Below are 27475 nucleotides of genomic sequence, written 5' to 3'. Positions count from 1 at the left end.
ATCCTGCTGCCCAAGTAATCTTAGAGAAGGTAAAATATAAATGTAACTGCTATTAAGAAAAAAAGCCCACTTCTTTATAACTTACTCTATTCCACCCTTTTTTACATTTTACTTACTAATTCCCTTTGTTTTTTGTTACAAAATGTATTTAATGCAAATTATATACAAGAAAAGAAACATCCTTAAGTAGTAGAGTTATCCTTAACAATAACTCTATCATGCTAGTACTAGGAGGAATATTTTCCCTAAAGGTACAGAAAGCAAGGCTACAAATGTTTGTAAGAAAGCAAATAAAGTGTGCCCTTGTCCTTTACGTGTGCTCAACAAGGAAACACACAATACTCTCAAAGCATAAGTCCACCTTCCCAATAGACCTCCTCAAAGACTTCTTTTACCCAAACTGTGACATAGGTACATGCAAAAGGTCTAGGAGATAATTGCCAAGTGAAATAATTGCAGGGCAGTTAATGGGAAAGAATTGCCATTTTGATTTTGGAGAGCCACTGCCAGTCAGAACAATAATTCTACCATGCACTAGGAGGAATATTTTCCCTTTCACTGCAGATTTTTTTGAACTGCAATGTCTAAAGGATCTCATGGAGGTAGAGACTAGCGTGTAGGCAAGACAATAGAATAGAATTCTTTATTGGCCAAGTGTGATTGGACACAAAGAATTTGTCTTTGGTGCATATGCTCTCAGTGTACATAAAAAGACACTTTCATCAAGAATCATAAGGTACAACACTAAATGATAGTCATAGGGTACAAATAAGCAATCAGGAAACAATATCAATATAAATCGTAAGGAAACAAGCAACAAAGTTATAGTCCATACTTCTGGTTCAGACCAAACCGTTTTTTCCCTTGGCCTTGTTCCAGAAACTATGAGGGATGATTTTCAGTCCACATGGAATAAGACAATGGCAAACTAAAATCTCATTCCTGTGCTTCTAGTGCGCATGGGACCAGGCCAAAGCACTCATTAAACAGCGTGTAGCAGAGTGCCAAGTGGACTTAGCCAGGTCCCCAACCTTCATTTGCCAGTGAGCCCAACTGGCATTATATTTTCCTGTTGCTCTCAGATGCCAACCTCCTGTAAGATGGTGTTGCAAGGTTCTGTGCAGCAGCAGTTTAAATATGTCAGAAGGTAACCTGTGTTACAAATTAGTTTTAATGAATATCTAGATTGTTGTGGAGTGTTTTATATTATGGTAGATTTGGTTTGCCATACTCCCCTACTTCTCCTAGCCCTCCTTTTAAATTCTTTTTAGATTTTTGTTTTTATACTTTATAGATTTTTATGTTTAATTTTTATTCTCTTGTATCTTTTACCCCACCCCTTTTGTGCTGGCTGTAATAAATGTTTTGATTTGATTTGATGTTTCTCCAGACAGATGGTCTTACATTCTCCTCAAGCACCCCCTGGTACAACTATTGTTTTCATAGTGATAGTGAGTTGCCCTCATACAAAGTTTTGCCTTGCCTTGCAATTGGTGTCGGGTTCTTTGGGTGAAATGCTGTTTTTGGTTTTCCCAGAAGATCAACTTTGATTAACTCTATATTTGCCTTGTCTGTCCAAAGCCAGCATTGTCTTTTCTTAGGCGTTGAGTCTCTCACTCTGAGGTTCTTTCTGGTCAGTAAAGTTTCCTCCTGGCAGTCTTCCCATGAAGATCTAATTTGTATTGCTTCTTTCTAATGGTAGATTCATGCCTTTAACATCAGTAGAGGCAACATCTCCCGGTGGGCCACATGATGAACTTCTTTCAGCATCTTGGTTTCTACTCTGAGGATAAACGGGTTGGGACAGCCTAGCCGGGGCAAATTGACAGCTCGAAATTTCACTTGTAGATGATCTTCTGGACAGTGGGATGATTGATGTCTACTTTTGGTAAACGTTCATAATCCCTTATTGGGCATCTATAACATTTCTGAAGGCTTTAAGAGAGCTCTTTTGAACTGATGATACCATGCACTAAAATAAATCAAAGTAAATATCTGAGGTTTCATGTTTGTCCTAGGTCCTTTCTAACAATGGTCTGATCATTCGGAATCATCATGATTCTGATTTTAGGCATTTGAGGTAGTAAAAGTGTACTTACTATTTCCACATGCACATTGTGCCTTTATATCTTACTATAACAGGAGAGTCAAACTCAGAGCCCACGGGCTGGATGCATCACACACTGGCCACACCCACACCTGTTTTAGAAAAGGGGGAAAAGTTGCAATATGTCATGTGACAACAACATGACGATACGAGTTTGACATGTACTATAGAATCTTATAAAGACCACAAAGGACTCCAACTTGCGAAAGATGCAGATATTTATTAAACTATATCCCATTTATCTGTTAGTATTCAACAATACTAATTGTATTATTATTTCGATTAAATATTTGTATGTGGAAATATGTTGAAAAAGTAAAAAAAGGTCAGCGGCATCTACTCGCTTTTTATATGATTGTAGATTCTTCTCTCTTCCTGATAATGTAATTTCTCACCTCCTTCAGACTCATGCTATGTCCACCTTAACTGCTCTTCCCATGTCATCCTGTTGCAGCTGAGTTTGAAGAAGCCAGGAACCTCAATTCTTATACTTATTTTGGAGAAATTCACTTTTGAAATTGCTGTGACTTAATAAATAGACTAAAGATTATACTAAATAGAGATACTATCTCCTAAGCCTGATAAATAATTTCTTTTAGCTTTCAATGTCTTTTTATTCCGCAAACACTTCTCTAAGCTTTGCAGCAAGAATATTATAGAGAAGAAGAGATGGTTACTTTTCTAGATAGTGAGTTTTTATTGTATTTATAGCCTGTCTTTCTTCTGGGAACTAAAGTGTGTGTATTCTTTCCCTCATTCTTGCCCCAAAGTAACAGTTTCATTAGATGAGAGTGAGTTGCTGGCCAAAAGGTATCTGGGGTTTCATGGTCAAAGGAGAATAAATGGAGAGGCTCAATTGTGGACTTGTTCATTTTAGGAGTTACACTTTTAGAGGAGGTGTGTATATTAAGATTATACTAAACAGAGGTGTGATGGCAAAAAGTGTAGGAACTCTTGCACTAAGCCATAAATCATAATTAGCCAACTACAGTAATTGAATTTCCAAACCATGCTAAACCAAGATAAAAGCTAATGTTTGGGGTATGAAGAGGGAGCCCTGTTTTAACAAAAAAACAAAAAAAAGCAAACTCTTTTAAATTCCAGGTATTTCTGATCAAATGATTGATACAAGGTCCTACTGTGAGCATCCAAAAGGAAGCTACTTCATTCTAAAATTGAATTGCAGTTAATGTTTCCCATTATTTTCCTTCATTAATATCAATTGTCTTATTAATTTCCCAGTTATAAAATTTTTAGAATAAGATTAAAGCATACACAAATACATTTCTGGATAGGTTCAGTTCTGAATATATTTTGAGAAGAACCTCCTAATACAGAATTCACTAAACTATAAATTGTTCTGGACCCTTATATATCAAGTTCCTTAGTGCTTCTAACTTACATTATAGTTTTGCTCCATAATTGGTAAGCAAAACTTTTTCAACTTGAATAGCTTATCTTCAAATAAAAAAGTCCCTATGGGTTTTACTCTGCTAGTCATAGCTGACTGTAGGGAGGTCATCTCCATTTCAAGGCCATTGATTCAGCGCTGTCCGAAGACATTTCCGCTGTCATGGAGCCAGCATGATTTCACAGAGCACCTTCCCACCAAAGTGGTATCTATTTATCTACTTGCATTTGCCTGCCTGCTTTCGAACTGCTAGGTTGTCAGGAGCTGGAGTGAGGATGGGAGCTCACCCTGTTCTGTGGCATTCGGGTCTCGAACCTGGGCTGCTGACTTTCCAGCCGACAAACCCAGCAACTTAACTGCTGAGCCACCATGTTGCTCTCTGTACAGCAGGACCGTATATACTTACTTCCTGTGTGTTTAATAATCTTCCTTATCGATCATACTTCAATTTCAATTTGATACCTACCTTTAATGAGGCTTTGAGGCTCCATTTAAGAATAGAGGGGCTTGTTATATATTTAATACTATTTAATATTGGGCAGTATTATAAACTTCAGGGTTTATAATAATTGTAGTCTTGACAACAGATTTCCTGGTGTTGACCTGGTTAGACCACAGTTGCTGAAACCCAACACTGCTTAACAGATACGGACTGTGAAAGACTAAACCAGAATATTTAATATCTTTATCCATTTGTAACTGCTGTTTTTGCAAATGGATACTGTTCCTGACATGTATAATTTATACATTTCATACCAATCTGACGTTCTGTATTTCATAGTTTTCATCCCTGTTTCATATATATATGTGCGCGTGTGTGTGTGTGTGTGTTCGTAGATTTTCATGGGTACAGGTATGCAGGTTTTGGGTCTCTTGTGTAAGATTGAGAGTATCTTGGCTACGTTTCGATGAGGTCCCAATCGTTATTTTCAGGCTGGTGTCTTTGGCCTCGCGCCTGTGCGAGCAAAACTGGCAGTTAAAAGGAAGAAACAGCTGCAATCTCACATTGCTCCTGGAAGCACGAAGCCGAGCAAACCAGCCTGATGATGACGAATGAGACTTCATTGAAACGTTGCCAAGACACTTCCAATTTTACGCAGGAGAAAACCCGAATAACCAAAAACCTATACATACACACACACACACACACACACACATATATACATACATACATACATACATACATACATACATACAGTAACCCTGTGACATGTTGGGTCATCCTTTGAGAGAAAGGTAGTGCAGTCTGGTGTGATTAGAATGAACATTAAATTTTAAGTTGACCATATTTTTTTACCCTTATGATGGATAGACTCATAGATCATCTATGAAAAGTATATGTCATAAATAGAAAAATAAATGCGGTGGCAAACAAGGTTCAATAATAAGTTAAAATTTCCTAACTTAAACAGCGAAACAGAATGACCATGTGCAGCCAAAAAGGCCCTAGGAGTGGGAGTGACTTCTGACTTCCTGCCTGTTGACTGCTTGTGGGAAGCTGGCAGTGAGTTTTAGAAATCAGGATCTTCAGATGGGCCAAAATCAAGCTGGATAGCTAATCATTAAGAAAAAAATAATAAGCTAAAGAACTGTTAAAATAATGGAATCAAATTTAATAAAAATAAATTAAAATTATTCAGTTAATAAATTAAAAACAAAGGTGGACAGTTGTTTAACTTTTTAAAAAATTTCTAAACTCTTTAGAACTATCTAAAGTTCTGCAGTGCCTTAACGCTCACATTGTGATGGGAACTTCTCCAGGAGATTCTGATTAAATAAGAAATGCTCAAAATAGTATTCCTAGTCAGACTTCACTGAACATATTTGTTGTACTAGAAAAAATGTGGTCCTAAAATAATGTATTATTATTAAATAAGGGATATTTTAGGGATCAATAGGAATCAACAGCCCTAGGGTGAACCCGCAGCACCTGCCTGGAGCCTGCTTCCGATATGGAAAAGAGGGCCAATGAGCAGCCAACTGCCTGGCCCTGCAACCCATGTGGTTAGTGAGGGGCCCGGGCCAGCTAAAGGCCAAGAAGACACTGAGGAAGGGAAAAGAGAAGATGCGGGTGGTGCAGCAGCTCATGGAAGTCTCTTCCCCCTCTAGTGAGAGGGAGAGAACTCTGACCGCCAGTAATCTCAACCTGGTCTTCTAAGAAAGCAACAGCAAATCTGATGGTAAGTGGAACCATCGCCTCTTTGACTGACCAGGTGGAGATGCTAGTGCCCCACTCGGGTGAGAAGGGGTCTTCATGGCCCTGGTAGACTCAATTTGCACCCTTGCTTGGTTAGCCTGCAAACTATGGAAAAGATGGGACAGAGACTTAAAAAATTGAGACAACCGATGAAGTTTGAAAAAGTAGATGGCTCCCTTACTGGGGGGTTGCCAGCAGTATATCTAACTGAGCCAATAAAGCTGAGATCAGGAAGCCACAAGGAAACTATACAGTTGATAGTGGTCCTGAAAATATCAAAGACCCCAAATATTGGGGTTGGCATGGCTGAAGAAGTGGAACCCAGCGGTTGACTGGAAAGACAACAACTGGTGCTGGAGTTGTTGGAGCAGGTGGACCGCAACGCATAAGGGTGAAGTGCAAAGGTAGCAAAACCCCACTGGTGAGGAGGGGAAAGATAGAGCCCATCAATTCACTGGCTGCCCAGTGCTCTTTCAAAGAGCACTTAGACTTATATACCGCTTCACAGGACTTTACAGCCCTTTCTCAGCGGTTTACAGAGTCAGCACATTGCACCCATCAGTTTGGGTCCTCATTTTACCCACCTCAAAAGGATGGAAGGCTGAGTCAACATGGAGCCTTGTGAGATTTGAGCTGCCAAATTGCAGTCAGTCAGCAGAAGTAGCCTGCAGTACGGCACTAACCATTGCGCCACCATGGCTCATAAAGATGGGTCTTTGAGATTATGCGTGAATTTTCAAGGGATCAATAGTGTTTGTGTGGAAAACATGCACCCTTTCCCCCCTTAGGAAGGACAAGCTGGAATAAGAATAAAATAAGGCGAAGAGTGGAAAACTGCTTTCAATTACTCCTTAAGGTGCTTCCAGTTCTGAGTGATGCCTTTCGGGTTGCAAGGAGCACCTGCAGTGTTAATGCAACTAATCAATGAAGTGCTGCATGAGCACTTGCATAAGGGAGTGGTGATGTACCTGGCCGATATCTTCATTTATTCTGAGACAATGGAAGACCACGTAAAATTAGTATGGGAGGTGCTAAGAAAACTATTAAAAGCTAAGCTCTATGCCATATTGCAGCGCCATCTCCTGCTAGTCCCAGCATGGGTGGAGATGCAGCCAACTGGGCAATGGGTTCTTTGGCTCGTTGGTTCCCAGAGACATCCTTCAGTACCCTTTGGGTTTTCCTGCTCATTGGTCTCCTGGTTGACTTAGTTTAGTTTACTTTATTGATTAGCCAATGGGCCGTAACAAAGTGCAGAGTTCTAAACACAAATTGTTACTAAAATCTGATAACAATTTAAATGGAATTGGAATAAAATACAATAATTTAATATATGGATAAATAAAATATGATAAAATTATATTTCAGTGTCACCCCTACAATCTACCCCAGGGGTGTCAAACTGGCAGCCTGTGTGCCAGGTGCGTCACACGCAGGCTACACCCACCCAACTCCACGAAGGGAAAATTTATCGTGAAACGCCACGATGGCAACGTGACGCACTTTGACACCCGTGATCTACCCCCATCAGTCCCACTTATGCTGATCTTAACCGAACCATTTTGCTCAAGTCCTGTGCTGTATTAAATGTTTTCAAATTCTGACCAGACATTATTTATTATTATTATTAAATTTTGTATGCCACCCACTCTCAAAGTTAAGGTAAGTTGTTTTGATATGAGGTTCCCAATGAATCATTTGTTTAGTACATAGGCCGAGAAGTTCCCTGTTTCTCACCCTCTTATACAGGCAACAATCAAATAGGATGTGAGCCAAGTCTTCTGCTTCTTCCGCCCCAAAAATGCAGATGTCTATTATAGGGTATAGAATTGAATCTCCTGTCTCTGACCATGATGTCAAGCTGTTCGAATCTTGCGGGAGTCGTAACTTTAAATAGCTGTCTGTTTGAAAAGTATGTTTGCATTTACTCCGCCATTTCAAGTTACGAACCTTACTAAGGATAGCTATATCCTTTTGCGCTTCTATATCCTTGATTATTTGGGCAGCCCCTGTTACACAAGAGGAAGGCCACATCTCCTTACAAAATCTTTCAGTGTAGTGACCCTAGAGGTTTATGATTGTGATTTTACCTGCTCTAGTAAGCATAATTTGTCTGTCAGTCTCCATTTCGTTGATTTTGTACCAGTAGTTAATACTCTGATTTTGGATAGTGCATGAATAAATTCCCAATTCAGCTTTAACTCCTGCAGCAGATGTTCGTAGATCTATCTGGTTGACAGTTACAGCAGAGCTTGCCTACTGTCACACTGGCTCCAGCTTATTCCCTAGGAAAGAACTACCCTTGACTCCATTGATGTTAGAAAAGGGCCCTTTTACTAGAGATGCTGAGTGCTAGGTGAGCAAGGCAAGCTCTGAAGAATAAACATGGGAAATCATATATTGAAAGCAATCCCTCAATGTCAAAACTGCTCCCCTCTGGGAGAATAGTCCAATCAGATCCTGTTCCGATGTTTCGGGAACCTGGTACTGCAGGCACCACAGTTTGTTTGTTTATGTTTATTAACATTTGTAGGCCGCCCTTTTCCCTGAGGGGACTCAGGGCGGCTCACATAAAATCAGGGAGGGGAAATACAAACAATGACATAGACACATATAATAAAAGTAATAAGCAACATACATTCATCATTCGGGAGGGGCAACTATCCTTGTCCCCAGGCCTGACGGGCTAGCCAGTTCTTAAGGGCTGTGCGGAAGGCCTGGACGGTGGTGAGGGTACGAATCTCCACGGGGAGTTCGTTCCAAAGGGTCGGGGCTACTACCGAGAAGGCCCTCCTCCTTGTAGTTGCCAGCCGGCACTGGCTGGCCGATGGAATACGGAGGAGGCCCAATCTGTGAGATCTAATTGGTCGCAGGGAGGTAATTGGCAGAAGGCGGTCTCTCAAGTATCCAGATCCACTACCATGCAGGGCTTTATGGGTGACTAATAGCACCTTGAAGCGCATCCGGAGATCGACAGGTAGCCAGCGCAGCTCGCGGAGGATAGGTGTTATGTGGGTGAACCGAGGTGCACCCACAATCACTCGCGCGGCCGCGTTCTGTACTAGCTGAAGTCGCCGGATGCTCTTCAAGGGCAGCCCCATGTAGAGCACATTGCAGTATTCCAGCCTAGAGGTCACAAGGGCCCGAGTGACTGTTGTGAGTGCCTCCCGATTCAGGTAGGGTCGCAACTGGCGCACCAGGCGAACCTGGGCGAATGCCCCCCTGGTCAGTACATTCCTTTCCCAGGGCTAGCATCCTTGAAGGCAAGAAAACATAGCATGGTTTGGCACCTCTGGTTGCTGTCAGTGTCCATACTCTCCAATTTCCCATAGCATTCTTTCACGCCTCTTCCCCTCCCAAATGCCCCCTCCCCCCTGGTTATGGCAGTTGCTAGCAAGCTTCAAAGTAGTGAAGATGGCAGCTGACAGGTAAAGTCTTTTAACCTTTCATCCTCATAGCTTCCCGTCAGTGGAAGCATCTTTTCTTGGTTTTTGTTGTTTTACCAGATAATAAGCTGAGAACCTGAACAGTTTGATTGGTTTCTGATTTTGTAGACAGTTTGTAGAAGATCTGGTAATAGATGTAAATTATTTAAGGACCCCAGTCTGAATTTCCCTCAGAAAAAGAAATGTCATTGAATGAGGGAATGGAGAACTTTTGTAATAAAGCACTGACTTAAAGAATGATGCCATCAAGAGAACTTTCAAATCCTAAACCAGGAGAGTCAAACTGGATTTCTTCGAGTGCCAGATCAGCATTGTAGTTTGCTGGGGAGGGGGGAGAGACGGAACATATATCTTCTGCAGCACTTTGACAGCCAAAATGGGGATAGCAAGAAGGTAATGGGCAGTAGGGAGAAAGAGGAATTGCGTAATTCATTCTTTGTTTCTGTCTTTGCATAAAAAGATAAAATAGTTCAATCTAATAAAAAGCAGTACTGTAAAACCTAATCTGTTGATTAAGAATACAAGTAATAATAGGCAAGAAAATGGTAAAATACCTATCCACTGTAGACAAGTTCACATTGCCAAGATTAGATAGATTACATCTCAGATTTCTGAAGGAGCTGGTACACCTAATCTTGGAAACATTCAGCCATATCTTTCTCTAAAATCCTGGAGCACCAGGGAAATATCAGAAGACTGGAAAAGAGCTGATGTGGTTCCCATCTTTAAAATGGGGGAAATGGATTGAGAAAACTACAGACCAATCAGCCTGATATCAATATCTGGAAAGGGTCCTGGAAAAAGATAAGCAATGGATCTGTGAACACCTGGAAACAAGCAAAGCTTACTAGAAGCCAATATGGGTTTGTCAAAAACAAATCATTGCATTCTTTGAGAAAATGACTAAATTAGTAGACCAGTGAAATACTGTGGACATAATATACATGGATTTCAGTAAGGCATTTGAAAAGTAGACCATCACCTACTTTTTGGTAAGACAGAAAAATGTGGGATAGACAGTGTCACCATCAGATCAATTTGTAGCTGGCTGATCAGCAGCACTCAACATATAGTCCTCAATGGAACTACATCTACTTGAAGGGAAGCGTGCAGTGGGATACCCCAAGGTTCTGTCATAGGCCCAGTACTCTTCAACATCTTCATGATTTAGATGAAGAGATAAAAGGGGAACTCATCAAATTTGCAGATAACACCAAGCTGGGTAGAATAGCCAATGCTTAGAAGATCCAGAAATGTCTTAATGGATTAGAACACTGGATCCTATCCAACAAAATGCAGTTCTGTAGTAAGAAAAGTAAGATCTTTCACTTAGGCAAGAAAACCCAAATCAACAGGTATAGAATTGGTGGTACTAGCTCAACAGCTGTAACTATGAGCGAGATCTAGTAGTCCTAGTGGACAATCACTGGGCCAAAAAAGCCAGTGCTGTCCTAGGTACTTCAACAGAAGGCTAGTAATAAGAGTGCTACTAACACTTCATTGGATTGACCACTGGTAAGACCACACTTGGAATACTGTGTCCAGTTCTGGTCATTACAATCCGAAAAAGATGTTGAGACACTGGAGTGCAGAGGAGAGCACCGAAGATGATTAGTGGATTGGTAGCTAAAGCATATGATGAATGGTTGCGGAAACTAGCTATGTCTAATCTAGAGAAGAAAAGGACTAGGGGGTGACATGATAGCAGTAATCCAATGTGCCAACAAGAAGTAATGGATAGAAGCTTATCAAGTGAGATCCAACGTAGAACGAAGGGAAAGTTTCCTGATGGTGAGAACAATTAGCCAGTAGAACAACTTGCCTTCAGAATTTGTAGGTACTCCCATCACTGCAGGTTTTGAAGAAGAGACTGGACAGCCATTAGTTCAAAGTGGTATAAGGTCTCCTGCTTCACCAGGATCACCTAGAAGACCTCCAGGATCCCTTCCAACTCTGTTATTCTGTAATTGTATACTCTTGAGTAATTCCTTCTTGAAATCCCAGGGAGCTTTTGCCAATTGATGACACAAGGCAGCTTCCTACAGGCTTACTGTACCTGACAGAAATAGGTGGGATCAATCTGCTTCCACTATAGCTGTGTCAGAAGTTAGATGCTTTTCCTTTAGCACCTGCTTATCCTAGAAGGCTTTTTATTCAGGAAAGCATGTATGAATGGAATGCAGAAAGACAGGTTAGGGGGAAAAATTCCATGTGCTACTGTTTGCTTTGTATGCATGACTTGCCTGAATTATGAACTGTGTGGCTGATTCATTGAGTTCTCTAATTTTCTTAGGGCTGATTGTATAAGAATGTAAAAAGAAAAGGTTGTAAACAATGGCTTCATTTCTCAAATTGCTAGATACCAAGCTTAATTTTTTGAGTGCCTAGAATCCAGTTGTAAAGGTGATAATTGTTTATATTGATTGCAGAATACACTTAATTCTACTTTTAATTAAGTACTGTTGTTATTTTAGAAGATTAAAAAAGATTTCTACAGTTTTAAAACTTAATGTATTTTCTCTTTTGTCTTACCTAGCTTTACATGTGGATACCATCAAAAATGAGGCTGAGAACACGGAAAGCTTCTCAGCAGTCAAATCAAAATCACACACAGCGTGCATTGAGAGTAAAGAGGAAATACTCAGATGTGGAGGAGAACATAACCGTTGGTGGAGGAAAACTTCAGAAAAATGAAACTGGTTTACTATCCTCAATTAAAAAGTTCATTAAAGGAAGTACCCAAAAGGTATATTGTGGAAATAAGCAAGAGAAAAATCTTGATTTCATGCAGCCATTTGATAAATACCCCATTTCAATTAACAAGTTATATATGGTACAATAATTTGAAAACTGTACTCACAAATAGTATGTACCAGGTATGAACTGGGATGCCACAAGATTCAGCCCTGTAGTTTTTAGCATTTCTATTAATGGCATGGCTGAAAAAGTGGAAGGTATATAAGTATATAATTTGCAGATGAAACAAGATAAAACAGTAATATTAGAAGAAACAGAAATAATCTTGATAGAAAAATAATGTGAAATTAATGTGAAATAAAAAAAAAATTGTTTAGGAAATTGTCCCTCCGCTAAATCTCTCTAAGGGGGGGACAGAAAAAGTGATCAGTGTAGCTGACATTTTAAAATTGGGCAGAGTGATTTTTCTATATAGAATATATATTTCTTTATTTTTATGGGCTTGGAATTTTATTTTTCCCTCTTTTTTGGCATGTTACAGCAGTGGAAAAAAATGGAACAAATAGTATGATCTAAATGGGAATTTAAATTTGAATTAGGCTTGATATGTTTGTTTGTTTTTTGCTTTTATATTTTCTGCCAAAAGCCTATGAAGTGAAAGGGTGAAAAAAGATAAATGTTGGAAATTTGATTTTCATGAAAGCAGTGCAAATGAACAGAGAAAGTTTGCTAATAATTGTAAGGTATAGTTTGGTGTATTTGTTTTGTTAAGGATGAACGAGAACATGCTGCAAAGAGAAGTAGAATTGAACGTGACATAGAGGACAACTTAATTGCATCCACTCCTCGGACAGGAGAAAAGCCTAATAAACAGCTTTCTCGAGTTAGGCGGAAAAGTCAAGCAAATGGAGGTTTGTAAATAATCCAGTCTGTAGCTGAAGGGAGGGCTTTGGTCCTTCCGGCATTGATTCTTTGGACCTTGGCTTCGGAGAAGAAGGGAACGATTGCAAAACTCCTGATAATGTGCAGGAGCTTACTCTGGTTTTTTTGTTTTACTTTAAACATTTTTCCTTATTGTGTAAACTAATTTTCTTAAACATCTGAGCTAAACCATGATGCCCAGTTTGTGGATTGGAAACTAATGCTTAAGAAAGAGGTCTCCAGAGCACAGAGAAAGAGAATGAACACTCACGTATGCGTATGACCACATTATTCCCTTTACACAATTAATAGGATAAATTTCTCTTTCATGAAAATGAGCCTCCCTGTAAAGCAGTGGCCTCTCACCTCTCACTGCGTGGCCCAGTTTCTGGAATACTGCCAATCCACAGAGCGGGGATTGGGGAGCCCTACTGTAAAGGGACCCTGTGTTTTTGCTTTGCTAGCCATATAAGCAGTTTATAATTACCTATTTACAGTTACCTCTCAGCACAAACTAATGTAATAAGCAGTGTATTTATAACAATGTGATGAAAAAAAATGATGCCAATGTCAGATTTATTTACAAATACTTATCTGCGTGTTTATTTATATAAAATTTATTGGCTGCTCATCTTATCCCAGGATAACTCATTTATTTTATTTATCAATTATAGTGACCGGCCATTTCCCTTACCGAAGGACTGCTCATATGATCTGAATTAACAGTTTACAGTAAAACACCACCTGCAGCTTTTAGCTCACTTTCTTATAGTATTCTGTGTGTTTCTTAAAGATTTCTGCATGGCAAGTCAACCGGAGTTTTCCAGACTACAAGTTAGCCAATTCTGAATCTCCATTGCCTTGGATACCATGAGCCATAAGCGTATCAGCCTTGGCTTTCTAAGGTTTAATTCCTGCAGTTTATGCACATCTAGGAATCTGATATTTAATTGAAACTTTGTCACTCCTACCTATCTTGGAAAAATCACACTAGAAACTTGGTGCATTTTTTGTTTGTCTGTTCCAGAAGCTGGGAATTATGAAATGGCAAACCAGCATGTCCGGCAAAATGGAAAATTGGATGATAATCCCACCAGCTGCAGCCCCCCCAGGACTACATTATTGGGGACCATATTTTCTCCTGTTTTCAATTTTTTCTCACCAGCAAATAAAAATGGCAAGTACTACACAAAACTGCATTTAGCTCTTACCTGCATCTAAAATAGCGGCCTCCAATCCTTCTATCTTGGCAGCCCAGCCAGGGGGTGAGGGTGGGTTGGGGAGAGGATGGTTCTGTGAGCAGCAGGCACACGTGCATCTTCATTTGTGCATGCAGCGGGCACGTGTCCTGCCGCTCACAAGTGAAGCAATGCACACACACTCCCACTGCTTCTGCGGCTCAGTTCCAAACAGGCCAAAGCCCAGTAATGGGCCACAGCCTGGGGTTGGGCACTCCTGATCTAAAAAAATATACAATTGTTATTATGAAATAGTTGTTTCCTGTTTGGAAAAAAAGGCCGGTAGGAATATATTCTGTTGGGTTTCTACTTAGACGTTCAATCTAGAGACAGAAGAGCAGGTGAAGATGCTCCTCTTAAGTTGAGAGCGCTAATATTAAGCCAGAGCTCTATTGCAGGAACAGTGGGCTCGGATTCTCCCGGCCAAGCTGTGGAGGCTGAAGAAATCGTGAAGCAGCTCGATATGGAGCAGGTGGATGAGATCATTACCAGCACTGCTGTCTCAGCCAACGGAGGAGCGCCCTACGCCAGCCAGGCAGCCCAGGTCCGAACAGCCATCAGCACCGTCTTGGAAGAAGTGGAGGATGTGGCTGACTGTGATCTGCCTCCGCTGACCGGTAAGGAGGAAGCACCATGGTTGGCTCCAGCCTGGGACCTCTCCCCCAGCCAGAGAGTCAGGAGACATGGCAGCCCCAAGTGGTTGGGAGCAGAGAAAACATTTGGCCAAACCTGTCTTTCTCCTGATTGACTTTTTTCCCTTCACTGTTTTATGCCCAGAGTCCTTAGGAATTCAGCAGTCTATAAATGGGATTAACAAATGATAAATAAATGGATATTTGGAAATTCTAGTTGTTTGTATCTACAGGTAGCCCTTGACTTACAACAGTTTGTTACGTGACCATTCGAAGTTACAATGGCACTGAAAAAAGTGATTTATGACCATTTTTCACACTTAGCATTGTTGCAGCATCCCCTTGGTCGTGTGATTTACATTCAGATGCTGGACAACTGACTCATACTTATGACGGTTGCAGTATCCCAGGGTCACGTGATCCCCTTTTGTGACCTTTGGACAAGCAAAGTCAAGGGGAAACCAGATTCACTTAACTGTCTTACTTAGTTAACAACTGCAGTCATTCATATAGCAATAGCAATAGCAGTAGACTTATATACCGCTTCATAGGCCTTTCAGGCCTCTCTAAGCGGTTTACAGAGAGTCAGCATATTGCCCCCAACAATCTGGGTCCTCATTTTACCCACCTCGGAAGGATGGAAGGCTGAGTCAACCCTGAGCCGGTGAGATTTGAACCGCTGACCTGCTGATCTAGCAGTAGCCTGCAGTGCTGCATTTAACCACTGCGCCACCTTGGCTCTTAAGTTCACTTAACAAATGTGGCAAAAAAGTTGTAAAATGTGGCAAAACTCGGTAATAAATGTCTTACTTAATATAAATTTTGGGCTTAATTGTCAACTACCTGTACTCACTTGAGCATGAATATATTCTGACAAACAATTGCATTCCACTTCATCTACACATGTCCACAAACACTACCTCAAAGCCAAGGGCAGAATCACTAAAGCTAATAAGAATTTAACTTGATAATATTGTTTTCAGTTTAAGGTCTGTATTTATTTACTTAATGGAACATTTATATCAGACCGATCAAATGACGTATCAAAACTGAATTCTACAATACAATAGGACATCATAATATTGCAGTGTGAAAGAAAACAGATGGTAACCATATCCTTAGTAGGCACTTAAACTGCCAAAGGTTTGGTTTAAAAAGACTCATATTTGACTCTGCACATAGTTTTCATCATGTCGGTAACTTTCATCTATTAAAACCCACCTGTGAAATTATACCCGGCCCTCACTGCAAATATTCCTAACCATTTAGAGCTTGATATGTAAAATAGATATATCTGTTTTAAGAGTCAAATTATAAGCCTTAAAAATATTGATATTAGTTCTTAAGAAAAGTGGAAGACAAAACATTCCATACCAAATAGAAATATTTTAGTAACTAAATGATCGACTATTGTTGAGATAAAATTTCCCTTTTCTTCCTATAAAGTAATGAGGAACTTTTTGTGTTTTGTTAGCACCAGTATCTCCAGACAGTGGTTATTCATCAGCTCATGCAGAAGCCACCTATGAAGAAGACTGGGAAGTCTTTGATCCGTATGTGTCCATAGTCTGTGTCTGTGTCTTTTCATAAATGAAAATATTTATGATAATGAATTCAGCTGGTGCCTGCTGGCGGAACAGTAGCTAAGATTGTCCCTCTGTAAAACCAAAGAAGGGAGAAATAGCATACTTGAAGAGCCCTAAGTCTTGGGGGGAGGGTATATTTATAAGAGAAGAACCATAGGAAAAGGAGTGTTGGTCTAGGTAGAATAAGTTAAGTTCTGTAGTTATAGTTATATAACTGTATAGTTACATGGTTCATTTAGTAAATCTGTGGGTAGATTTATTATTATATATGCCTTTATCATAGTTTAAGTATTCTCTGATAAATGATCAAGCCATGATGTGACTCATCTTTAGGTACTACTTCATCAAACATGTTCCACCGCTAACAGAAGAACAACTTAATCGGAAGCCTGCTCTTCCATTGAAAACCAGAAGTACTCCAGAGTTCTCGTTAGTTCTAGACTTGGTAAGAAAAGCCTATTTGGTTGCTTGCTTCACTTTTGAAGGAAAGATAGTCTCTCTTTGGCAAACTGTAAATTATAGGGCTATTTCAGAGAACACCTTCTTTTCTGTCCTTCTGCTAAATTGACTCATTTTTTAAACTATTTGTAGGATGAAACATTAGTCCACTGTAGTCTAAATGAATTGGAAGATGCTGCACTCACGTTTCCAGTCCTTTTCCAGGATGTCATTTACCAGGTAATCCAAATCATGTTAAGGTGAAGTGGCTCCTAAGAAACTAAAGGAAAAACATTATGAATCTGACATCTTTTTGCTCTCCTAAAAGGTTGGTAATTTAGCGGCATTGGTTATGCTCTATGAAGTATTGTTAAGCAAGCCGTCAGATCTTAGAGGAGTTGTGGCATATGGATTACTACTTTGACACTTTCCATATAATTCCATTGAAAAACTGTCATCCATTAGGAAGCTCGAAGCATTTTTCTTAAGCAGCTTTCCTCCTTGCCTGGAGGTGATGAAAAAGGCCTTCTAAATCTATATGTTTATTTGATAAAACAAGAGGTTCTTAAGGGGAAGTTAGCCTTGGGAATGACTTGCTTTTAGAAGTAGATCCATTCCTTCATTCCTAGTTGGGTGCTGTTATGTGGCCAGAGTTGCTTTGTGGATGATGAAGCCTGCCAGATTGCTAGCTGTTGGTTGTTGTGCTTCGCAACATATTCTTTGCTCTCATCTACGGTGCATTCAACAATTCTGCCAGTGAAGAACAGGGGAAGGAGGAGGAGGAGAAGGAGGTGTATTCCAGCAACTGCCAAAGATGCTGCACTGACCCCAGCTGTTGTTCTCAGGTCCCTATTGTGTGATGTACCTGGGAGTAGCAACAGCTTCCCTCCATGTAGTTCGCACGATATTGGACCCCTCTAGTAACTTTGGAGAATGACATCAGACATCTTAAACGGACACTTGTCCAGGTATTTTACCCTAATTTTAAAACTTGTCTTTTGTTTTATTTACAATCCTTCAACATCCTGAAACATAACATGAGATCTTCCAAAATACACACAAACATGGGTTTCTTAGCTTCTCTCTGGTTATGGCAGTAGTCAAAATCCTCTTCCTTTACACGCACTTAGAAAATGTAGTTACCCATTCTGGATAGTAAAAGGAAGAGCCAATACGTGGATTATGCCTTTTTTTTGTATTGTAGTTAGAATGTTTTTCATCTCTTGCCTATGGTATATATTATTCAGAATATCCATGTCTTTCTTGGATTATTTACAAAAGAATACTTATTTTGAAATAATAAAAGAAATGTAAAATTTGCATTTGCCAGACCCTAAATCTTGCTGGAAGCCTATCTTTGATTCTTAGCCCTTTTTTTCTTAATAAGTGCAGGCCTTGTACCATACAACCTCACTTTGATATTCAGGGACATTTTTCTGGGACGTCATCTGGGGCTTCTTAATCACTTCCCCAGAGTAAGCTGCAATTGTGAATATCTCAGAATCAGTCCCAATATGTCATTGAGGAGCTCAAGACAAGTGGTTGTATGTGGTAGAGTTTCCTGTAAGCCAGTTTCTAAGTCCCTGTGCTTAGGGAGCATTTGTTGTCATCTAAGACCAGAGTGAGCACTGAGGATGCCTCTGAAGAGTCACATCCTTTTAACTTATTTTATCTTAGTGTCTTATTATTCTTGCTAACTCTTGAAACATTTTACACAATCTGAAAAATGGTTGAATACATGAAGAAGAAATGTCAGCATTCTTAAATAAGTCCACAAATGCATTTATTTCAGCAGGAGTCTTGAGTAATTGACCTACTTCGTTAGCTCAATTTGTTTGCCTTTAATATAAATAATACATTGTGGTGTAGTGATCAATCATAGTGCTAAAGTATTGCACCACTACAACCTGTGTAACCTGAGAGGAAGGCGCAATTGAGAAATGACCTCTGGTAAGTCTAGGTAGGGATGGAGTATGGTGGAAGATCTTCAGTTGTTTTTCATGGTCCTCAAGCAGTATTGAATGTGTGTGTCTTAACGACAGAGGGATGACTTGAAGTTCTGGATCATGAATTTTCTTTTTTTTGCTCTCTAATATGCCGTTTAGAATTATTATGAAGGCCAAAGTTGGTAACTGAAATGTATGTAGCTGTTGCTTAATATGAATGACTGATATCAACAAAAAGAATATTCGTAGCTCACGGTTGACATGAGGGGTCCTTGGTGCTCTAAACTTGGTTATTTTCTTGCAGATGTTTCATTAACCAAACTAGGTGACATCATCAGTGTTGGTAAGGAATGGGGCTCGCTCTCAATCTATATTCTGGTGGCGTGCCAGCAGTGTGTTAGTGGGAGTAGTCTCGGAGGTTCTTTGGTTGGACCGTTTACTGTTACCTTGTTAGACAGGTCCTTGATAGGGGTATTGTTTGCTTCTTGATTGTTGGTTTGATGTTAATCTAGTCTCCTCTGAGTTTTGATTGTTGGTGGGGGAGGTGTTTCGGTCTTTGTTCTCTTTCAGGCATGTTAATGTTCCCTTTTCAACAGTATGTAGATGTTGTCTACAATCAAGACTCAAAGAATGGAATGGAATGGAATAGGAATAGGGAGTTGGAAGAGACCTTGAAGGTCTTCTGGTCCAACCCCCTGCTCAGGTAGGAGACCCTGTACCATTTCAGTCAAATGGTTCTCCAATCTCTTCCAGAGATTGGAACATTTATAACTTCTGGAGGCAAGTTGTTCCACTGATTAATTGTTCTGTCTTCTTAGTTCTAGGTTACTTCTCTTCTTAATTAGTTTCCATCCACTGCTTCTTGTCCTGCCCTCGGATGCTTTGGAGAATAGCTTGACTCCCTCTTCTTTGTGGCAGCCCCTCAGATATTGGAACCCTGCTATCATGTCACTCCTAGTCCTTCTTTTCATTAAGCTAGACATAATCAATTCCAGCAACCGTTCTTTATAGGTTTTAGCCTCCTAATCACCTTCGTTGCTCTTTTCTGCACTCTTTCTAGAGTCTCAACACTTTTTTTTACATCGTGGTGACTAAAACTGGATGCAGGATTCCAAGTGTGGCCTTACCGGCATTATTAAGTAGTATTAACACTTCACGTGGTCTTGATTCTATCCCTCTGTTTATGTAGCCTAGAACTGTGTTGGCTGAAAAGGTTCCAACTAATGAACCCAAGAAAATCGGAACTTTGAGGCCAAGCACTTCCTCAAAGAACTTCTGAAAATCATATGACCACACTTGGTTGAAATCCAACTCTGAATCTTTGTTTCAGCATAATTAAATGTATAAGCATAAATCCAGTGTCGCTGGTCACGTTGGCCAATTAGATTAATTGGTGGGCTCCTCGTGCACTCTTCTCGCTTTCCCTCCATCACCTAGGACTGTGATGGCGAACCTATGCCACAGATGGCACAAGGAGCCATTTGTCCGGGCACGCAAGGTGTTGCCCTGTCAGCTGGCCAGTATGCATGCGGGTGCTGGCCAGCTGACTTTGGCCTTCTTTTGAGGCCATTTTCCGCCCACTTCAGGAGCTTCTGGAGCGTGAAAAACCGGCCCTATGGGCAAACCAGAAGTTTGGAAACTTACTTCCGGTTTTAGCACTCCGGAGCCTTCAGGGAAGCCTCCTGAAGGCCCCTGAAGGCTCCAGAGGGCTAAAACCAGTTTGGGAACAGACTTCCGGTTTGCCAATAGCGCTGGTTTTCGCACTCTGGAGGGGCGGGGGAGGCTGTTTTTGCCCTCACCAGGCTCCTATAAAGCCTCTGAAGCCTGGTGTGGGTGAAGAAAGCACACCAAAAAGGGGGGGGGAGCACTGGTTGTGCTCGCAAGCGCGCTGGGGTCGTGTGCATAACATGGGTGTGACACGCCCATGCACGAACCCCCCCCCCCACACTTTTGGCACGCGAGCCACAAAAGGTTCGCCATCACTGACCTAGGAGATGGCCTTGGTTCTCACGAGGAAGTTCAATGTTGGGTCTAGTAGTGCATTCCAACCTCCTTCCTGCTCCCATACAGTGTGACAATGATGAACCAGGAAAATGGCCTCTAGCAGGTTTAGTTCAGTGTTGACAATGGCTTTTTGGCAGCTGCAGCACACTTACTGGCGCATATTTAAGTGATTGTCCACTAGAACTCGAAGATCCCTCACAGTTACTACTATTGAGTGAAATATCACATGTACTGTACCTGTGCATTTCGTTTTTCTTGCCTAAATGTAGAACCTTACTCTTTTCACCATTGAATTTCATTTTGTTAGAAAGCACACAATGTCCAGTTTGTCAAAATCCTTCTGTATCTTTAGCCTATCTTCTGGAGTGTTGCTATTCCTGCCAGCTTGGTGTCATCTGCAAATTTGATGAGTTCCCCATCTATCCCTTCCTTCAAATCATTGTTGAAGATGTTGAAGTGAACTGGGCCTAAAACAGAGCCTTGGGGTGCCCCACTGAATACTTCCCTCCATGTAGATGCAGTTCCATTGAGGGCTACACATTGATTGTGGTTGGTCAGCCAGTTACGAATCCATCATGAATTAATGATCATGGACAAGAAATTTGCTTTTCACACTTTATAATTAAATACAGGTAGTCCTTGACTTATGATGACAATTGAGACCCAAAATTTGGATTTGGATTTTATTGGTCTTGTATGCCGCCCACTCCCGAAGGACTCCGGGCGGCTTACAATAAAAGAGGGAAGGGGGATAAATAAGACAATACAAAATATAAAATACCACAACATTCACAGTTAAAGTGGGGCTGGATACTTCAACAGCCCCATGCCTGCCGGAACAGCCAGGACTTAATAGCATTACGGAAGGCCAGGAGGGTAGTAAGGGTCCGGATCTCAGCGGGGAGATTGTTCCAGAGGCCTGGAGCTGCAACAGAGAAGGCTCTCCCCCGGGGGGTCGCCAGCCGGCATTGGCTGGCAGATGGAATCCGGAGAAGACCTAGTCTGTGCGATCGAATCGGTCTTTGGGAGGTAATTGGCAGGAGGCGGTCTTTCAGGTACCCAGGTCCGATGCCATGCAGGGCTTTAAAAGTAACGACTAGCACCTTGAAGCGCGTCCGGAGACCAATGGGCAGCCAGTGCAGCTCGCGGAGGATAGGTGTAACATCGGTGTACCTAGGTGCACCCACAATCGCTCGCGCGGCTGCGTTCTGGACTAACTGAAGTCTTCGAACGCTCTTCAAGGGCAGCCCCATGTAGAGTGAGTTACAGTAATCCAGTCTTGAGGTGACGAGGGTGTGAGTGACTGTCCGAAGGGCCTCCCGGTCCAGGTAGGGCCGCAATTGGTGCACCAGGCGAATCTGGGCAAAGGTCCCCCTGGTCACAGCCGACAAGTGATGTTCTAACGTCAGCTGTGGATCCAGGAGGACTCCCAAATTGCGAACCCTCTCTGAGGGGCAAATGCTTTCACCCACCCCCCACCCCCCCCAGGCTAAGAGATGGAATAGCTGGACCATTTTTGGGAGGGAGCATCAATAGCCGCTCAGTCTTGTTGGGATTGAGTGCAAGCTTGTTCGTTCCCATCCAGACCCTAACAGCCTCCAGGGACTGGCACATCACTTCTACTGCTTCACTGAGTTGGCATGGGGCGGACAGATACAGTTGCGTATCGTCCACGTATTGGTGGTATTTAATCCCGTGCCGTCGTATGATCTCACCCAGGGGCTTCATGTAGATGTTAAATAGGAGCAGGGACAGGACCGAACCCTGCGGCACCCCATAATTGAGGGGTCGACCTCTGTCCTCTGACCAACACCGACTGCTACCTGTCCGAGAGGTAGGAGGAGAACCACCGAAGGACGGTGCCTCCCACTCCCACCTCCCGTAACCGTTGCAGAAGGATACCATGGTCGATGGTATCGAAGGCCACTGAGAGGTCAAGGAGCACTAGGATAGAGGAGTGACCTCTATCCCTGGCTCGCCAGAGATCATCGATCAGTGCGACCAAAGCAGTTTCCGTGCTGTAACCAGGCCTGAAACCGGACTGAAAGGAGTCCAGATAATCGGTTTCATCCAAGGACCGCCAGAGTTGAAAGGCCACCACTTTCTCAACAACCTTCCCCACGAAGGGGGAGGTTGGAGACTGGACGATAGTTACTTAAAATGGCTGGGTCCAGGGAAGGCTTCTACAGGAGGGGTCTCACCACCGCATCCTTTAGGAGGAGCGGGAAAGAACCCTCCCGGAGAGAGGTGTCAACTATCCTCTGGATCCAGCCACGTGTCATCTCCCTGCTGGTCGAGACCAGTCAGGAGGGGCACGGGTCCAGCATACATGTGGAGGCACTCACCGCTCCCATGGCCTTGTCCACTTCCTCAGGAGTGACAAGTTGAAACTCTCTCCATAAAATCCGCTCAAGACCTTCCCCCGGTACCTCAGCTGGTACCATGCAATTGGAGTCCAGATCTGTCTGAATCCGAGCGACTTTATCCATTAGAAACTGAACAAATTCCTCAGCTCTACCTTGTAAAGGGTCGTCCGCCTCCCTCCCTTTCAGGAGGGCGCGGGTTATTCTAAACAAGGCGGCTGGGCGCGATTCAGCGGATGCAATAAGAGCGGCAAAATGCGCACATTTCGCCACCCGTATTGCCACGAGATAGGTCCTGATATAGACTCTCATCAGTGCTCGGTCTGACTCAGAGTTACTGGCCCTCCAGCGGCGCTCTAGGTGTCTCTTTTGGTGCTTCATCTCCCGGAGTTCCTCGATAAACCAAGGGGGCCTCCTGGATCCACAACCTTGGAGGGGCCGCAAAGGCGCAATCCGGTTTAGAGCCCCCGCCGCCGCTGTATTCCAGGCAGCGACCAAGGACTCCGCCGGACTGTGGACGAGAGCGTCAGGTATTTCTCCAAGCGCCGTCCGAAATCCCATAGGGTCCATCAGGCGCCTGGGGCAGAACCACCTAATCGGTTCCCCCTCCCTACAGTGGGGGATTGGCTTCCGAAAGTCAAGCCTCAGTAGGGAGTGATCAGACCATGACAAGGGCAAGATCTCAATGCCCTTTAAATCTAGATCATGTCTCCACTGCTCTGAGAGGAATACGAGGTCAAGCGTGTGACCCGCTGAGTGAGTCGGACCCCGAATTACTTGGGTCAAGTCCATGGCTGTCATGGAAGCCATGAACTCCTGCGCCCCATCAGAGTGCTCACTGAGCGAGGGCAGGTTGAAATCCCCCAGCACCATAAGCCTGGGGAACTCTACCGCCAGCTCGGCTACTGACTCGAGGAGCGAGGGGAGGGCTGTTGCAACACTGTTGGGAGGTAGTTACGTTAACAACAAGCCCACTTGACCCGCAAGGTACAACTTCACCAGCAGGGACTCACACCCGACAAGCTCGGGAGCAGGGATCCTACGAGGAACCAATGACCCTCAGATGATGACGGCCACTCCCCCACCACTTTCCTGGGGTCGCGGCTGATGAAGCACCTGAAACCCTTCTGGGCACATTTCAGTGAGGGGGACTCCTCCCTCCGGGCCCAGCCAGGTTTCAGTAATACATGCCAGGTCTGCCCCCTCGTCTAATATTAGGTCCCGGACGAGGGGAGCTTTGTGAACCACAGACCTGGCATTTAGCAACAACAGCCTGAGACCAGGGCCCTGACAACTCTCGCCATCTGTTCCTGGAATGGAGATAACAGGGCCGGAAGAGGGGATTGCTGTGACGTAGCGAATCCTCCTTCCCCGGTAATGGCTAGCTGTGAAGCTCCCGTCGTACCTGCCCCTCCCCGTAATGACCGTAATGCTCCGGCCCGTAGACCCCATTTCCCCTCACAGCCTTCGCTCCTTCCGACAGGCGATTTATATCAGTCATTCCAGGACGGGAGGTAGGCCTGGGCTAATTTATGCTGTTAAGGAAGTTATTTATTAAGGAGTTTTGCCCTGTTTTATGACCTTTCTTGCCACAGTTGTTGTGAATCACTGCAGGTAGTAACTTGGTTGTTAAGTGAATCTGGCTTCCCCGTTGACCTTGCTTGTCAGGTGATCACATGACCCCAGGACCCCCCTCCCCCCCCCAAAAAAGTCATATTTTTCAGTGCCATTGTAACTGAACAGTCCCTAAACGAACTGGTATAAGTTGAGAACTACCTGTAATGCCTCTTTTATTCTTTGGACCAGTCGGGTTAATTTATTACCATGCTTGGCGGAGGTCTTTGTGAGGAGATCCTGATTTGTTACTGTTCTCTGTTGGTGGGGACACTTTCAAAGGCAAGAACCATTCCCAAGGGCCTGAGCCAGTTTCTGCTCAGCATTTCACCAAAACAGAATTGGTCTTTTGTGCCTTCGGTAGGTGCTTGTCAAGTGGAAAAAGTCTTGAAGTTTTCACGACCAAAGTAGACTCACTTTTTATTTGTATTTATGATCTGAGTGGTGCAGGCATGCAAATATAGTCATAGGACCTTTGATATAATGGTCATGATCTCAGCATCTGATGTCTAAGAATAATATTTATCTTAAACCATGTCTTTGCTGGTGACTTCTGGTGGAAAAGGTAGACAAAGAAAAGTGTTAACTACATAAATTCATTCAATTGAGTTTTGAGCATTGTACTTGAAAAACAAATTTCTGTTTAGTGACGTAAAAAGTGCTTTTCCTGGGAATTCTGCATTGCTTGGATATAAAAATGTTGTTTCTGATAAAACTGACTTGTCAGATATGTCTAATCAGTCTGGTGAAAGTTCTGACTGAAAAAGAATTAAATTTCAAAAGTTTGTATTTATAAAAGATTATCTCTGTTATGTTTCTGTTCTAATAAACAGAATGTTCAAAGCAAAAAGGCTATTATAGCTTTGTCTTTCTACAAATATACTAATTACTATTACTTTTTCATAGATTCTTAAAAATTAAAATAAATAATGTTAATATATTAAACAGTGTACCGTACTCTGTAATTTCTGAAGACTCTGCCATTTGAAATAAATCTTTGTGTTCCATAGTTAAATTACTTTTTGTTCTCTTTTTAGGTTTATGTGCGGTTAAGACCATTTTTCAGAGAATTCTTGGAATGTATGTCCCAAATTTATGAGGTAATGGAAGATGCTTAAAATTTTTGTGTGATACTTAAGCTCTTTACTTTTTTAGATAGTATGGATTGCAATTGCCTCTCTCTTTCTGTCCTTTAGATCATTCTTTTTACTGCTTCTAAAAAGGTCTATGCAGACAAATTGCTGAATATATTGGACCCTAAAAAGCAGCTGGTCAGGTAAGCTTGAATTGAAAGCTGTCAGATGTTATTTAACCAGAATAACAAAATAGGTATATTTAATGCTACTTTAGCATCAAAGTAATACCTAATGTGTAGTGGGGATAATAAGCTGCTAACAGCCCTGCTCTTAACATGTCTTCACATCCTTAAAATTTTTCAACCTGGATTTTTCAATCTTTCACCAGTATCTGACCAAGCCCTGCAGAGTAACTTTAGCCTATAATAGTCCTTTACTTGATTTTTACTTTTCCTCCACGTGCTAGAAATTGCTTCAGGGAGGCCTGCCAAATATTCTTGCTCCCAGCAGACCCAATATTTCAAGTGATGCAGGCCTGAGAAGAGGCTTGCTTTAAAGTGTTTGCCACTGGACTAGCTTCTTGCTCCTGCTTGTCCAAAGACTACCCAGCCCTCATTAGGATAATTAGGAGCAGGTCCATTCTATAAGTGGACTGCAGTTAATTCTGACTGATAGGCTCTTTGCCTTATGTCCCCCACAAGCTTTCAGGTTAGTTCTGTGTAATAATGAGAGCATGTGGAAGAGAAGGAACAGCAAGTGGGGGTGGGGGTCAGGGCTGGTTTGCTTGAGCCCCTAGGCTAGGACCCTATTGCATTGCCATGGCTAGCCAGCTGAATCCCTGAATTGAGAAAGAATTCATCTTGGCATTTTTAATCTCCTTTTTAATAACAAAGCTGTTATCCAAAAGATTGTCCTTAAAGCACAGAAGGGTATTTGACAACAGTATTTTCTTGATCTACATCTGTCTGTATGCAACCTAAATGTGTTCTTAAATATAGGCATCGACTTTTCCGTGAACATTGCGTTTGTGTGCAAGGGAACTACATAAAAGATTTAAATATCCTTGGTAGAGATCTCTCAAAAACGATCATCATTGACAATTCACCACAAGCCTTTGCCTACCAGGTGAGTTTATTTCCTCTAGGTCATGTTTCTGATTTCTCTAGAATACTAAACAAAGTCTCCTTCAAATCATTCCCTGCATCGGTTGAGGCATTTTTAAATTGTTTTCTGGTCAGCAGTGTGGAAGGCATCCAGAGATGCCTTCTTCCATGGTGATTTTTGGCTCCCCACTGGAGTCCCCAGATTCAATCGGTCTTCACTTCAAGGCCAGTCCACCCTCTGTGCTCTCATATACCCAGAAATCAACGGAGAGACAGCGCAAGAGAAAGGTGCGAAACAACCCCCCCCCCCATAGATGCAGCCATACTCTTGCGGTACCATGAACTACAGTGCAATCGAAGCATCATCTATGTCCCAAGAAGGGAGATTCTGGTAAAGCAAGCGGCACACAAACGTTGCACTGTGCTAGATCTGTCTTGAACACCTGAGCCAGCCAGCATTGATCTTGGGGAAGAAATGAGAAACCCCAAACTGAAGGTGACAATCCAAGTGGAGACTAAAGGGACCAGACTCTTCGTGACACAGATTTTGGAAGTGAATAATACCCTTATTAAATAAATCCTTGCAGATTTCAGATAAAGGGTTTTCCTGCTCACCAAACCAGAAGAAGATTGCTGCCTCCTGTTGGCAGCTCAGCCAAAGTTTTGCAGACCTTTTCCAAAACACAGTCAATGCTGGCT

General features: G+C 42.2%; 1 protein-coding gene across 3 annotated transcripts in view; it reads left to right on the top strand.

The window, feature by feature from the left end:
* Positions 1-27475, top strand: part of CTDSPL2 (CTD small phosphatase like 2) — a 39335-nt gene that overhangs the window by 3724 nt on the left and 8136 nt on the right. For 2 of the 3 annotated variants that reach the window (XM_014065213.2, XM_087704403.1), the window contains exons 3-12: positions 11695-11904; positions 12628-12766; positions 13804-13953; positions 14413-14631; positions 16121-16199; positions 16566-16677; positions 16824-16910; positions 25635-25697; positions 25794-25873; positions 26672-26798. In XM_014065213.2, coding sequence (XP_013920688.2) covers positions 11701-11904; positions 12628-12766; positions 13804-13953; positions 14413-14631; positions 16121-16199; positions 16566-16677; positions 16824-16910; positions 25635-25697; positions 25794-25873; positions 26672-26798 — 1260 coding nt within the window. In that variant the 5' untranslated portion in view covers positions 11695-11700. The remainder of the gene's footprint in view (positions 1-11694; positions 11905-12627; positions 12767-13803; positions 13954-14412; positions 14632-16120; positions 16200-16565; positions 16678-16823; positions 16911-25634; positions 25698-25793; positions 25874-26671; positions 26799-27475) is intronic. The other variant, XM_014065216.2, reaches the window with a different exon arrangement.

Source organism: Thamnophis sirtalis, unplaced genomic scaffold (assembly GCF_051295495.1).
Source record: "Thamnophis sirtalis isolate CommonGarterSnake01/CBP01778 unplaced genomic scaffold, rThaSir2_p1.2 scaffold_2, whole genome shotgun sequence".
Taxonomy (NCBI): domain Eukaryota; kingdom Metazoa; phylum Chordata; class Lepidosauria; order Squamata; family Natricidae; genus Thamnophis; species Thamnophis sirtalis.
The sequence above is the reverse complement of the archived record's forward strand: the minus strand, read 5'-3'. Positions and strand labels throughout refer to the sequence as shown.